At 35.6% G+C, this 15,776-nt stretch overlaps 1 protein-coding gene across 1 annotated transcript in view; it reads left to right on the top strand.

Moving 5' to 3' along the window:
• Positions 1–15,776, top strand: part of LOC100882138 (neural cell adhesion molecule 2) — a 307,105-nt gene that overhangs the window by 281,210 nt on the left and 10,119 nt on the right. The window contains exons 7-10 of the mRNA XM_003701829.3: positions 5,647–5,791; positions 5,883–6,013; positions 8,580–8,739; positions 9,888–10,181. Coding sequence (XP_003701877.1) covers positions 5,647–5,791; positions 5,883–6,013; positions 8,580–8,739; positions 9,888–10,181 — 730 coding nt within the window. The remainder of the gene's footprint in view (positions 1–5,646; positions 5,792–5,882; positions 6,014–8,579; positions 8,740–9,887; positions 10,182–15,776) is intronic.

Here is a 15,776-nt window from a genome sequence, read left to right as displayed (position 1 = left end):
GTTGAAAATTTGAGGAGAAAATTTGGAAATTGAAAATTGGAGGTTTGGTAATTGGATGAGTGGAGATTTGAAATTTTAGCAACTTAGGGATTCAGAAATTTGGAGATTTAAGAAAATTAGAAAATTTAGAAAATTTGGGAAATTTGGAGAATTTAGAGAATTGTGAAATTTAGTGAATTTGGAAAATTTGAGACATTTGAGAAACTTGGGGAAACTTGGGAAACTTGGGAAATTTAGGAAACTTGGGAAACTTGGGAAACTTGGAAAATTTATGGAATTTATGGAATTTATGGAATTTGTGGATTTGTGGATTTGTGGAATTAGGGGAATTTGGAGAATTTAGGGAATTTGGGAAATTTGAAAAATTTTAGAAACTTAGGAAGATTAGGAAACTTGGGGAATTTGGGAAACTTGGGAAACTTGGGAAACTTGAGAAATTTGGGAAATTTGGGAAACTTGGAAAACTTGGAAAACTTGGAAAACTTGGGAAATTTAGGAGACTTGGGAAACTTGGGAAATTTGGGTAACTTGGAAAACTTGGGAAACTTGGAAATCTTGGAAATCTTGGAAAACTTGGGAAATTTGGAAAACTTGGAAAACTTGGGAAATTTGGAAAATTTGGGAAATTGAGAAATTTTGAGATTTTAGAGAATTTTAGGAATTTAGGAAATTTGGTAATTTAGAAACTTGGAAATTTGAAAATTTTGAAAGTTGGGAATTTGAACTTTGGTAATTTAGAAACCTGAAAATTGGGTAATTTCGAAACCTGAAAATTTGGTAACTTAGAAACTCGAAAATGTGCAAATTTGGACATTTAAACATTTTCAAATTTGCAAAAATAAAAAATGTATTAACGAATATAAAAAGAACAGAATTAAAAAAGAATTAAAACCGTGAATTTTTCATAAGATATTCGAACGAATGTCGAAGGCAATAAATGTGATATCCAAAGAGGGTGAAAAGGGGGTAGCACAGGATTCGATTTATTCTCTTTGGAGCGTACTTTGAAGAGAATTTGTAATGGCGGTTGAATACGAAGGTAGCCTTAAAGGAGCCGTAAAATAGGTGTTCCATGCATGTAACGTTGTGTTGCGCAGTGTTGTGTCGTGTGTGGTTGGTGCGATAGCGTGCGAGGGAATCGTTATCGTGGGACCAAGGCTTAAGCCACGTTAAAAGCGCCATTAGACGACGAATAATTTAAATCGAAGTGAACCGGTGACACGATAACGCTGCTTCACAGTTGCATAATTAAAGGAAATTAGGTGGTATCGTCATTGACTTAATTATGGTTTTTGTGTGGGATTTGACCTTTGGGTTTAGGGAATGGTTTGTATGAAGTGTTAGATGATTTAGGGACTTGGGGTGGTTTGGTATATTTGGGTATTTGGGAATTTAGAGTTTGGAGAGAATTTAAAAATTTTGAAATTGAAGATTTGGAATTGAAGATTTAAAAATTCACAATTTGGAGATCTGGAAAATTACAAAATTTCAAAATGTGGAAAATTTGGAAAAATTGGAAAAATTGGAAAATGGGAAAAATTGGAAAAATGGGAAAAATGGGAAAAATTCGGAAAAATTGGAAAAATTCGGAAAAATTGGAAAATGGGAAAATTGAAAATCTGAAAATCTGAAAATCTGAAAATTTGAAAATCTGAAAATCTGAAAATCTGAAAATCTGAAAATCTGAAAATCTGAAAATCTGAAAATCTGAAAATCTGAAAATCTGAAAATCTGAAAATCTGAAAATCTGAAAATCTGGAAATCTGGAAATCTAAAAATCCTAAAATAGAAAATCTGAAAATATAAAAATCCTAGAATAAAAATCTGAAAATATAAAAATCTGAGATCCTACCACCCTAAATAATAATAAGCTTAAAAATCTGAAAACTTGAAACGTGTATCTCTCAAAGGTACAATAACTCGCAATTAAAACCTCGTCCACCAATTTCGCAGCGTTGAAACTTAAAAGACAATTAATCGATCAAATTTTCCCCGTTACAAAGGCCTTCTTCAAAACACGATAATACTCTACACAAATTGTCGCAGATGAAAGGACTTTTCACAAAACTTTGCTACCAAGCGACATTAATTGAACTTCCCCTAACTCCTCCATAAATTATAACAAAACTCAATAGATACCGACGTTATGGTCCAGAAAATATCCGAAATTGCCTGTCAATTCTAACAGACTCAGATTAAATGCGTGAAAACGAAACGAGCAATAGGAAACTTTCCAAACTGTAAGATTACATAAAGACAAAGAAAGAAAAGGAAAAAACGGGGAACGAGAACGAAGATGAAAGAAGGAAAAGAACGATCTCGCTTTCTTTGGCGTACTCCTATAGATTATACTCCTCCTCGTATTTCTCCTTACGCCTCATCCTCTTTTGTTTAACTTTCTTATGAAAGCAAAGAAGAAAAAAGGAGGCAGCCTGGTGGAACGGTGGAGCATCGTGGAACTATATTTTCCTCGTTTTCCTTCCTGACAGCCGTTTCACCTTTCTCCACCGGTCCCTCCTCAATTTTCGTGTCTCAAATATTTGTATTTTGATCGGGGTTACGCGTGAACCTCGGTAAAAATTAAATAACAAACTGAAATCTAATTCAATTTTCCAGCTTCTACGGTGACTCGAAACTCGAACCGTGAAATTAATGTTTTTGTGTACTTTGCCGAGATTGAACGGGGACGAGGGATCTGCGAAATATAAGTTTCTTTTGTTGAGAACTGGAAAGTGACGAACAGTTTTTGGGATATGCTGCAGAAGTGGTTCGATGATTTTTACGTGGGAAAATTTTTATGTATAAGGTTGGACTTTTGGGGAATTGGAAAAATTAGGAAAATTAGCAAAATTAAGAAAATTAGGAAATTTGGGAAATATAGGGAATTCACAGAACTGGGGAAGTTTGGGAAATTTGGGAAATATGAGGAATTCAGAGAACTGGGGAAATTTAGGAACCAGACAATTTGGGAAATTTTGTAAATTGGAAAAATTTGGCAAGCTTAGAAAATTTGGGAAATTTAGGAAATTTGGGAAATTTAGAAAATTTAGGAAATTTAGGAAATTTAGGAAATTTAGGGGAATTTGGGGAATTTAGGAAATTTGAGAAAATTGGGAAAATTAGAGAAATTTAGGGAATTTGTGAATTGTTGAAAATTGTGAAAAATTCGAAAATTTGAGAAATTATTAATTCAAAAATTTAATAATACAAAAACAACTTTGAAAATATAAAAGTACAAAAGCTTGACAATTTAAAAACATAAAAATTTCCTAGTCTTAACACCTAATCTCTCAAAACCATAACTAATAACATTCTCTCCCTAATCTTGATGAAAAAAGAACCCATGTCATACCAAAATACAGCTAATAAAAGCAATTTCTGCAAAGCACCCGATCAATACGATCGTGGTTAATGATAACATATTGCTTTATTACTGTAGCGGACGATAATGGGGAAAAAGTGGTGGTGAAGTTTCGTAATTTTTCCTAACGATAAATCACCGGATACCCACTGCTCTTCGTTTGCTTCTTCTTCTTCTTCCTCGTCAAAATATTGCTCTTACAAAGACGATACAAATAATTGAATCGGCGAAAGAATTTCATTGCGAACGGACATTGATCAACGTCAACATTTCTGACTTTTTATTTCCTTTGCTTGAAAAATACAGAATATCTGACAGGAGACAGAGTAACTTTTATTTAAAGCTTTTATAGATTTATTAATTGTGTAACTCTTTAAATATTTGTAAAATTATGATAACGTATATTGTAATAAATTTTGTATTAAAAGTACAGTAAATTTTATATATAACTTCATTACGTGTTATTTATAAATATTGGTATAATTATTATAATAATTAGTCTTTTTTGTTAAGTATTTATATTAACATAACTGTCCATTAATATTAAAATTTACGTAACAACAAAAAATTAATGTAACAACTATATGGTAAATCTTGTCTTAAAACAAGAACTTTTATTAAAACGAAAGATATAATAATTTTGTTTAAAAATATTTTTCGTAAATATTTATTATTAATATCATTAACTTAAAAAATTGTTATTGATGTTCCATTAACACTCCATAAAAATAACAACAACTACTTTGTATAAAAAGAAATCACAGAAAATGATGATATAACAAATAACCAAAACAGAAAAACATTCAGAATAGATACAAATACAGGTCAATTTTCTGAAGTTCCCCGTCGTAAAGAGTGCCATAAAACTAAACAGATCCGCAGCAAACTACTGAAGTCTATGGACACTTTAAACTAGGGAAACTCTAAACTAAGCCATTTCCGCAGAATAACACGCTCGTAGTCCGCCATTTCTAAGCCTACCGTGGCATGGACCTCGTTACACCTCGACTTTATCGTCCGCGGCTAAAAAGAACATAGCGAAACGTTGTGAAAACGAACCCGGGTCTTCTCCATAGAATTTTAGGACTCTCCGTCTTCTAAATTGACGTTTCGCACATTTACGTTCGATATAATTCGAGACGAGGCAGAATGATGACCTCGTGTGGCGGTAAAACTGGAATAGGAAACTTTCATGGGAGGGATGTTCGATGTTATATCAATTTAAAATGAAAGACGGAAATTTTTGTATCTTTCGGTTGGGTGGGCAGTTGGAATGGTAGAAGGAATATTTGAGGGGAATGGGTTTCTGTAGCTTGTAAATTTTAATGTCGATAAGCTCTGCGTATCAAGTTTTATATTTTCAAATACTTATATCTCGAAATTGATGGATGTTCAAATCTCTAAATACTTTGCAAATCTATCTATGTCCCAAATCCCTATTTTCAAATTCTGTATGTAGCAAATTCTTACATGCACTAATACTGACATCATCAAATTCACACATGTTTAAATCCACACATGTCCAAATCCAAATATGTCCACATCCCTACATCATCAAATCCACACATGTCCAAATCCTTACATCATCAAATCCACACAAGTCCAAATCCTTACATCATCAAATCTACACATGTCCAAATCCCTACATCATCAAATCCACACATCATCAAATCCACACATGTCCAAATCCACACATCATCAAATCCACACATGTCCAAATTCACACATGTCCAAATCCACACATGTCCAAATCCACACATGTCCAAATCCACACATGTCCAAATCCACACATGTCCAAATCCACACATGTCCAAATCCACACATGTCCAAATCCACACATGTCCAAATCCACACATGTCCAAATCCACACATGTCCAAATCCACACATGTCCAAATCCACACATGTCCAAATCCACACATGTCCAAATCCACACATGTCCAAATTCCTACATCATCAAATCCACACATGTCCAAATCCACACATGTCCTAATCCCTACATTGTCAAATCCACACATGTTCCAATCCCTACATCTCCAATTCCCTCCACCCCAAATTCCTACACCCTCCAATCCCCAATCTAGTAACACTAGAACTTAAAGAATAACTAAAACACCTCCTCAAACAATTACCCCCCCAAAAAAACCCACAAGAACCCTAAGAAATGAATGTATTTGCGTCACAAACCCCACATTTCACGCTGCCATAAAATTTTACAGTCTACCTATTCTTATATCTGCACGAGTCGTCAAACGTTAACATTAAAGTTATCACAACACTGTTATAGACTTCCGGCGATGGGAACACGACCACCAGCATCTTATCGTTCATGGCGACCAAAGCAGATGCTGGCAAACACTTGTCGTGTCGCGCTGAAAATCCAATCATGGGAACCGAGCCGATCGAGGACGGCTGGATGCTGGAGATACAGTGTAAGCGTATTAAAGACACATTGCTCCATAGGTGCGCTTGATCTGTTACGATTACCCCGTGACTTATTGACCTCTCCTTTTATCTGCGCAGACACGCCGGAAACGCGGATACAACTGGGAACCTCGTTGAACCCTAATGCTATTCGAGAGGGCACGGATGTGTACTTTGATTGCTTGATTCGAGCTGAACCGTCGGTTTATAAGGTGGAGTGGAGACACATGGTGAGTCACATATGTTCTAATCATATGGTTAATTACATTATTAAATTAGGTTATTAAAGGTTACTTTAGGTTGCATTATTAATACACCCCTCGTTGAAAAAAACGCAAAAAAAGAATTTGTTTAAATTTTTCGATATTTCATAACAAATTGATGGGATTATAAAAAATATTTTAAAATAGCGCAATCCTTAGAGAATAAAACAAAAAAGAATTTAGCTGAATCGGTTAAGTGGTTTCTGAGAAAAAAATTCGTAAGTGAAGCCTGTTTATAAATTAATACAGGGTGTGTCACAACTAGTGTTCTTCTTCTGACTGGTTTTCCTTAAAATTTTTCGTTATTATAAAACAGATGGAAAAAGCTACAAAAAATATTTTAAAATAGCACAATCCTTCAGGAATAAAACAAAAAAGAATTTAGCTAAATCGGTCCAGTAGTTTCTGAGAAAAAAATTCGTAAATGAAGCTTGTTTTCGCAAAAGTGGGCAAAAATTGCAAACTTTGGAAGCTTGTTATTTTTTAACGAATTCGAAACCGGCAAAATGATGACTTAAACCCTCCCTAATTTCACGTGAACTATAACATATTTTGATTAGAGCAAAATCGCAGATGGTGACGTCCACAGTGATCGACTTGGCGTAGAGTGACCCATGGATTCATATGTGATCATATGTGATTCGATCACGTATCATCTGTTTTAATCATCTTTTGGGAATATTTACAAAAACGTTACGAATGTAACTCCTACATGAAATTAGAAAATTTGAAAAATTCAAAAAATGGTAGAAAATTTGAAAATTACAAAAATTCAAGAAATGGTAGAAAATTTGAAAATTTCAAAAATTCAAGAAATGGTAGAAAATTTGAAAATTTCCAAAATTGAAGAAATGGTAGAAAATTTGAAAATTTCCAAAATTGAAGAAATAGTAGAAAATTTGAAAATTTGTAAAATTCAAGAAATAGTAGAAAATTAAAAAATTTGAAAAATTCAAGAAATGGTAGAAAATTTTTAAATTTCAAAAATTTGTAAATTTGAGAAATTACAAACTTGGAAACTTGAAATTGCACGAAGTGATTTATTTAGTAAAAATAAACGAACAATGTATCATCTGCAATGCGATGATCTATCAATAGAAAAGCACATTGTCTAGAACGCAACGCGAAACATATCATTACATTTTGCAGCACCGCCTGGGAAATATCTATACGCAGACACGTGTACATTCTTCGAGTACATCGAGTATACAACAAGATAAAGGGACTCGGTTCCCACGATCAAAGTTATCGCGGAACTTTGAACACCTTGTTCGTCGTAAGTTCGCGTTTCCTTTCTTTTTTTACGCTGATAGGTCGGCGGTCGGATTCTTCCGCGCGAGACTCGTAAACGAGGAACTTTTTGGAAGGATACAACGGTTGGGCCACTTCCATGAAACTTTTTGATCCCCGGGAAAACAGGCTTTGTTTAAATTAGTTTCACGAGATGAAAAGACACACAGCCCTGCGGAGCTGGTTCGTAACGGTAATCGAAGAAAGGGAGGCAAACGAGAGAAGCTGTAACGCGAACTGGAAAAGTCTCGATAGACGTGTTGTTATCGGAGTTGCATTGTAATCTGAATAAGAAAAGCGAGCTTAACTGGGATGTATCCACCTTTTCGACGCATTTCGAATGCTTGGATGATTTCGTGTTTGAAATGCGGGGTTGTATGAGGATTCGCAATATGGAATTTCATATTTTCGACGATTTAGGCAGGTCTTTAAATTCCATACGGTTCAAGTTTACATATGGAAATGTGGGATATGGAAGTTTAGTGAATTTTGTATTTGCAGATTTTTTAATGGAAGAAATTTATTTGTGGATTTGCAAGGTTGTTAGTTTGGTAATATAAGAATTTTTTAATTGGAGAAATTTGTTACTTGGAGATTTGCAAGGTTGTTAATTTGGAAATGTAAGAGTTTTTGAATTTGAAAAATTTAGCATTTGAAAAATAAGAAATTTGGGAATTTGGGAATTTTTGAATGTAAGAAATTTAGCATTTGGAAATTTGCAAGTTTTTCGATTTGGAAATTTGTCAATTTGGAAATCCAAGAATTCTTCAATTGAAGAAATTTGCAAGCTTCTTAAATTAGAGATCTGAGAATTTTTTAATTGCAAAAATTTGTCACATGGAAATTTGCAAACTTGTTAATTTCGAAATCTGAGAGTTTCTGAACTTAAGAAATTTGCAAGTTTCTCCATTCAGAAGTTTATCAATTTGGAAATCCAAGAATTTTTCATTTGAAGAAATGTACAAGTTTCTCAAATTAAAGATCTGAGAATTTTTGAATTGTAAAAATTTATCGCTTAAAAATTTGCAAGTTCATATATTTCTAAAAAATTCTTAAATTTGATAGAACAGATACCACTTCTCTATACTCCTACTGTAATTCGATAAAAAAGATGTTATACCCGTGTCGTCTTTTAATTGATGATACCAATATTGATCCTCCATTGAATAGACAAGCATACATCAATTATACCCATGCTCTTTTATTGTCAGCATAAAAAATGACCATAAATCATTGGTTACAGGGCAAGACTCTTCACCACAACGTCACACAGGGTATCATAATCAGCAATCAGAGCCTGGTGTTGCAGGGAGTCGATCGTAAAAGCGCGGGAAATTACACCTGTGTTGGATACAACACCGAAGGGGACGGGGAAAGTTCGCCATTTTATTTGAACGTAATGTGTGCGTATGACAAGTACTAAATATAATGTAGTTCTTCATCTGTATTATAAAATGATATCTAGACACCTGGATGCTAGCTAGACACTTAGACACCTAGTTATCTAGATGTCTGGACATCTAGACATGTAAACACCTAGATACCTAGCTAGCTAGACACCTAGACACCTAGATACCTAGCTAGCTAGACACCTAGATACTTAGATACCTAGTTATCTAGATGGCTGGATATCTAGACATATAGACACTTACATACCTAAACACCTAGTGATCTGGATACTTTCATACCTCAATGCCTAGATATCCAAATACGTGGATATGTGGACACCTAGACACTTAGATACCTTGATAAATAAATACGTAGATACCTGGATATGTGGACACTTAGCATTTATATGCCTTGATACCTAGATACCAAGATACCTAGATATGTGGACACCTAGACACTTAGGTACATTGATGCGTAGATACCTTGATACCTAGATACCTGGATGTGTGGACACCTAGACACTTAGATACCTTGATATCTAGTTTCCTAGAGATAGCTAGATACCTGGATATGTAGACAGTTAGACACTTAGGTACACTGATACCTAGATACCTTGATATCTAGATATCTGGATGTGTGAACACCTAGACACTTAGGTACACTGATACCTAGATACCTTGATACCTAGATACCTGGATGTGTGGACACCTAGACACTTAGATACCTTGATACCTAGTTTCCTAGAGATAGCTGGATACCTGAATATGTAGACACTTAGACACTTAGGTACATTGATACCTGGATACCTTGACACCAGGACATGTTGACACGTAAACATTTAGGTACCTCGATACCTATATACCTAGATACCTGGATATGTAGCTACCTAAACAGCTACTTAAATAACTGCTTAAGATAAAGATATTTAAATATCTGAATACTTAGATACCCAGCTAGATTGTCAATTTCGGTCATCCCTATAACCATCAACGTTTTACATCCCCATATCTGTATATTCCATTATCCTCAAACCACATTTCCATATTTCTACATCGTCATATCATCACACCTCCCCATATCCCCGTCTCCCCAGATCAATAAATCCCAATATCCCACACCGACCACCTAAATTTCTATTTAATCATACAACGTGTGATTTCAGTCGCACCAACTTGCAAGCCAAATCAATCAAAGGTGCACAACGTGGCGAAACAAGAAAAGGCAAACATATCCTGCCAGGTGGACGCGAATCCACCGGAGGTACAGTTCCGTTGGACGTTCAACAATTCCGCCGAGAGTATCGACGTGGCCGCCGGTCATATCGCCAGGGCCGGCACATCCTCGATCGTTTCGTACACACCCATGACGGAATTGGATTACGGCACGTTGCTCTGCTGGGCCACCAATCGAATTGGACATCAACAAGTGCCCTGTGTCTATCACATCATACCGGCCGGTGAGGTATCTTTATGTGGTAATTCGATCATGGAAATTCCTGTCGACCGTGAAACTCAATATTCGGACAATGTAACGCGCCGGTTCCGTTGTTCTCTTCGGTTCGATCGATTGTAAACAGGAACATGACAAAATGGGGGAAATCGTCCGTCACGCGACTGCAATTTTCATCTGTCGTTAAATCTTTCGGGGGGAGTTTGCGAGACTCCGTAGATACGGTGGGTTTCGATGGGTTTCTGTACACGTATCGTGTGTCGTAAATACTTTTATGTTGTCATGTAGTGTATGCAATATATCGTGTATAATATTGTTATATTTTTATACTGGTACCACGCGCTGGATTACTATGCGTTGGTTAACTACACGTTAGATTATCACGCGTTAGATTTCTACGCGTTAAATTACAACACGTTAGTTTCCTACGCGTTAGATTACCACGCGTCGAATTATTACGCGTTGAATTTACCACGCGTCGAATTACTACGCGTCGAATTTACCACGCGTCGAATTTACCACGCGCCGAGTTACTACACGTCGAATTTACCACACATCGAATTTACCACGCGTCAAATTTACCACGCGTCCAGTTACTACGCGCAGAAATTACCACGCGTCGAATTACTACGCGTTAGACTACCACGCGTCGAATTACTACGCGTTAGACTACCACGCGTTAGATTCCTACGCGTTAGATTACCACGCGTCGAATTACTACTCGTCGAATTTACCACGCATGGAATCTACCAGGCGTCGAATTTACCACGCGTCAAATTTACCACGCGTCCAGCTACTACGCGCAGAAATTACCACGCGTCGAATTACTACGCGTTAGATTACCACGCGTCGATTTACTACGCGTCGAATTTACCACTCGTCGAATTTACCACGCGTCGAGTTACTACACGTCGAATTTACCACTAATCGAATTTACCACGCGTCCAGTTACTACGCGCAGAAATTACCGCGCGTCGAATTACTACGCGTTAGATTATCACGCGTTAAATTCCTACGCATTGAATATCCACACGCTGGATTACTACGTGTTGGATTATTACGTGTTGGATCACTACGCGTTGGATTACTACGAGTAGGATTACTACGAGTAGAATTACCAAGCGTTGTATTACTACGCGTTGGATATCCACACGCTGGATTACTACGCGTTATCCGAATCTGCCGTTCTCGCAGCTACGCATGCGTAATCTTCGCGCTCTGAGTGGTCCGTGTTTTTCCTTAATAATTTAAAAACGAAGCTTCACACCGCATTTCTGCAAAGGGAAATCTTATTCAAAATCATGTCAGCTACCTCCCATTTCAGGGACCTACACTAATTATGAGACACGCTGTGTATCTTGCTATACATGTATATGTATGTATGTATGCCACAGTATACGTACACTATTACACATAATTGCATGTCTATACAAACTTTAAATAACAAAAAACGATTTTCTCATGAAATTACATCAAATGTCCATATTTTAAGTAAAATTGAAAAATTAAATTTGCAATCCCCTCGAATGACTAATACCCGACAAAAAGAATTCAATACAACGAAACGCGTGAAAGAGAAGTTATAACTCGAAAGAGACTTAACAAAACGTTCTAAAGGGAACGCGAAACGTCGGTAGTTGAGCGTAATTAAAAAAAAATCCCGGTTGCTGACTTTTCAAAAGCGACAATCCCCGAGCGCGAAATCGAGAAGTTCGAGGATTAAAATGGAAGTTCGTTATCGCGTTTGTGTGTAACTCGTATATATGCGAATGACCCCCTTTTTTTCATGTAACGAATGTATCCATCGATCTGCCGAAACGATCTGATAGTTGGATGACCGAAAATGCGGAAAATAGCCCGGCTTAAAGGTATTTGAATCTTCGTTAAACGTAAATCTATTTATCCGCTGGATTTTTACTCCCCGTATTTTTACCGTGGATTTCGTGCTAGTAACTTTTGCGTTCAAAGGGATAAACGGGTAAAAGGGAGATTCGGGGAAAGTTGCGAGCAGAAATAACGAAATGGAAAACCGTGATGGTTGATTTGGACAAGTGATTATCTCTGGAATACCAGAATGAATATATAAATAGCAGAGAATTTTTTTCTGACTTTGATGTAGATTTCTGACTCTTTATTCCTTTTTGGAGGATTCGAATTTTGGTTCTTTTTGTACGGGTTTTAATTAGGAATATAAATTTGTAACGGAGGGGTACTTATCGATGTACGCAATTGAGATACTTACCTATGTCTATCTGTGAAACCAGATGTTTGGAAGAACTATTTTCTAAAAGAGACTAAATTCATAAATCTCTATATTCCTAGATCTTTATATACACAAATTATTAATTTTCTAAATTTCCAAACCCCTAAATTATTAATTTTCCAAATTCTAATTTGTTGAGTTCTCAAATTCCCAAATTTTGAAATTTGGGATCCACAACTTTGTCTATTTCAATATTTCCCAAATTCTCAAATCTCCATATTTTCATATTTTTAATTCTCCACGCCCCCAAATTTCTGAACTCCCAAATTCCTAATTTCTCAAATTCTCAAATCTCCAAATTTTCATATTTCTAATTCTCCACGCCCCCAAATTTCTAAACTCCCAAATTCCTAATTTCCCAAATTCTCAAATCTGCAAATTTTCATATTTATAATTTTCCACGCCCCTAAATTTCTAAACTCCCAAATTCTTAATTTCCCAAATTCTCAAATCACCAAATTTCCATATTTCTAAATTTCCACACCCCCAAATTTCCAAGAACCCAAACTACTAAGTTTCCAAATTCTAATTTCCCAAATTCTCAAATTTCCAAATTTTCATACTTCTGAATTTCCACACTCCCAAATGTCCAAGGACCCAAACTGGTAATTTTCCAAATCCTAATTTCCCAAAGCATGAACACATAACCTAGAAGTATGAACACATAACCTAGAAGTATCAACACATAACCTACAAATATAAACACATAACCTTGTAATATAAATACATAACCTAGAAGCATAAACACATAACCTAGAAATATAAATACATAACCTACAAATATAGTCACATAACCTATAATTATAAATACATAACCTACCCCTATAAATAAATAACCCACAATAAACTCAAGCTTCCCTACAAATTTCGCAAAAATTTCACAAAAGTGAGTGACGTTAAAAAATTACTAAAGGGGTAGCACCCCACATAATTGTACACAGTTTGAACCCCGAAAGGTCTTGCACTTCCCTTGTTAACCAATCTAATATTTCGAATGAAATTACTCTGGAATACCCTGCAGCCACGCGAATCGACCATTCTATCTTTTTCCTTCTCTTTTATTATTTTTTAATTACTCTCCATCAGGGAACACCGTATCCGTCCATTGCTTCGATCCATTTACCGATATTGAACATCTTTAATGCACTGGCTTCCTGTTATATTAATAGACCAGCCGTAATGAACTTTGTTCTTTATCCTTTCGCTTCCATCGAGGCTTTGAATGTCTCTTAATCGCGAAGCTATTCTCGGAACGAGGACAAATAACTTTTAACGTTGTCAGCGATTAGTGTATTTAAACGATTTTGAATAAATGATCGGCTGGATAGGTTCAAGATTCAATGAACGTTTCAACGCTTTATCGATTACTTAATTTTCGACACACGGTGAAAGGGACCCAATGAAGATTTATGGGATTTCGTAATCTTGTTGGTTAATTTGCTGCTTTTAGGATGATGTATTTGTTTTGGAAAATAGGGTGTGCTTTTATATGTGTGTTACTGTAATACAAAATGCATGTAGCTTTCTGCAATTTTTTTTTGGACATCAATGAGCAATTTTTTATATTTTGCAACTGTTTAATATTTTATAATTGGTGGTACAGTTCTCTGTAATTGGTAGGGGGTAAACAATTTTTTTTAGAATCAATTCTAATTTTATTATTAAATTATTAGTAGTAGTATTGTTATTGATAGTACTTTCAAGGTTCCAATTTTCCAAGGTTCCCATTTCCCAAGATTTTAATTTCCGAAGGTTCCAAATTCCCAAGGTCGCAATTTCCAAAGGTCCAAATTTCCCAAGATTCCAAATTCCAAAGGTTCCAATTTCCCAAGGTCCCAATTTATCAAGGTTCCAATTTTCCAAGGTCCCAATTTCCCAAGGTCCCAATTTCCCAAGGTCTCAATTTCCCAAGGCCCCAATTTCCCAAGGTCCCAATTTCTCAAAGTCCCAAATTCCCAAGGTCCCAATTTCCCAAGTTTCCCATTTCCCAAGATTCCAATTTCCCAAGGTTCCAAATTCCCAAGGTTCCAATTTCCAAGGTTCCAAATTCCCAAGGTTCCAATTTCCCAAGGTCCCAATTTCTCAAGGTTCCAAATTCCCAAGGTCCCAAATTCCCAAGGTCCCAATTTCCCAAGGTCCCAATTTCCCAATGCCCCAATTTCTCAAGGTCCCAATTTCCTAAAGTCCCAAATTCCCAAAATCCCAATTTCCCAGGGCCCAATTTCCCAAGTAGTATTAAAAAAATATTGAAACTTGAAATTTAGAAAATTTTGAAATTTAAAAATTTGAAAATTGAAACACTCAGAAACTGAAAAGTTTAATAACCGAAGAATCAAGAAATACAATATCTACCTACCGCTGCAGCAACATTTTCGCAATTTTCTTTCTGAAGCACAATTTCCTCTTTAATCCTTCCTATACCATAAAAAGTATATTCCGGTCGATTTGACGAAAACCTTATTCATCATTTACGAATGGAATACCAGCGAGAATATCGGTCCGCCATCGGTTGACGATACACAAATTGTTATCGAGAGGCACATTTTCCTAGCTCGATAATATCCCGAGTTTCCCCGGCGATTGTACGCGAAATGAAAATACTGTGGCAAATGGCGAGGAAATCACGACCGTATCGTAAATTCGACAATAACTCTAGAGCGGGAAATTTCGTTTCATCGAATGTGCGTGAAACGGATGGACTTTGTCGTCTAACTTCAGAGTTTTCTTACCGTCGACGCTTCTGGCTATTTTTATATTTTTACAATTTTGTTTGTTCAAGAAATTCGTTTGTGTATCGAACGGCTTCATCTTATTGGAGCGTGTCCTTATGTTATTCTAAAATAACCGAGAAAATGCTCGAGATTTTCAATTTGTTTCAAATTTGAAAGTTATAAGGAGGGGTTGTGTGGCTAATGTAAAAATAATTTTATTAATTTGTTGTTATTGGTGTTAATAATAATAGTGTGTATTGTTTATGATGTGTATATGTACACTATATGTATACATATCATACATATACATATGTGTACATGTTCATACATATGCATACATATACGTACATATACATACATGTACATATGTATACATATGCATAGTTAATCATACATGTACATATGTATACATATGCATACATAAACATACATGTACATATGTATACATATGCATACTTAATCATACATGTACATATGTATACATATGCATACATACACATACATATACATATGTATACATATACATACATACACCCTCATATACATATGTATACATATACATACATATACATACACATACACACATATACATATACATACACATACACACATATACATATACATACAT

Source organism: Megachile rotundata, chromosome 10, assembly GCF_050947335.1.
Source record: "Megachile rotundata isolate GNS110a chromosome 10, iyMegRotu1, whole genome shotgun sequence".
Classification (NCBI taxonomy): domain Eukaryota; kingdom Metazoa; phylum Arthropoda; class Insecta; order Hymenoptera; family Megachilidae; genus Megachile; species Megachile rotundata.
This window is presented reverse-complemented; position numbering and strand designations above follow the sequence as displayed.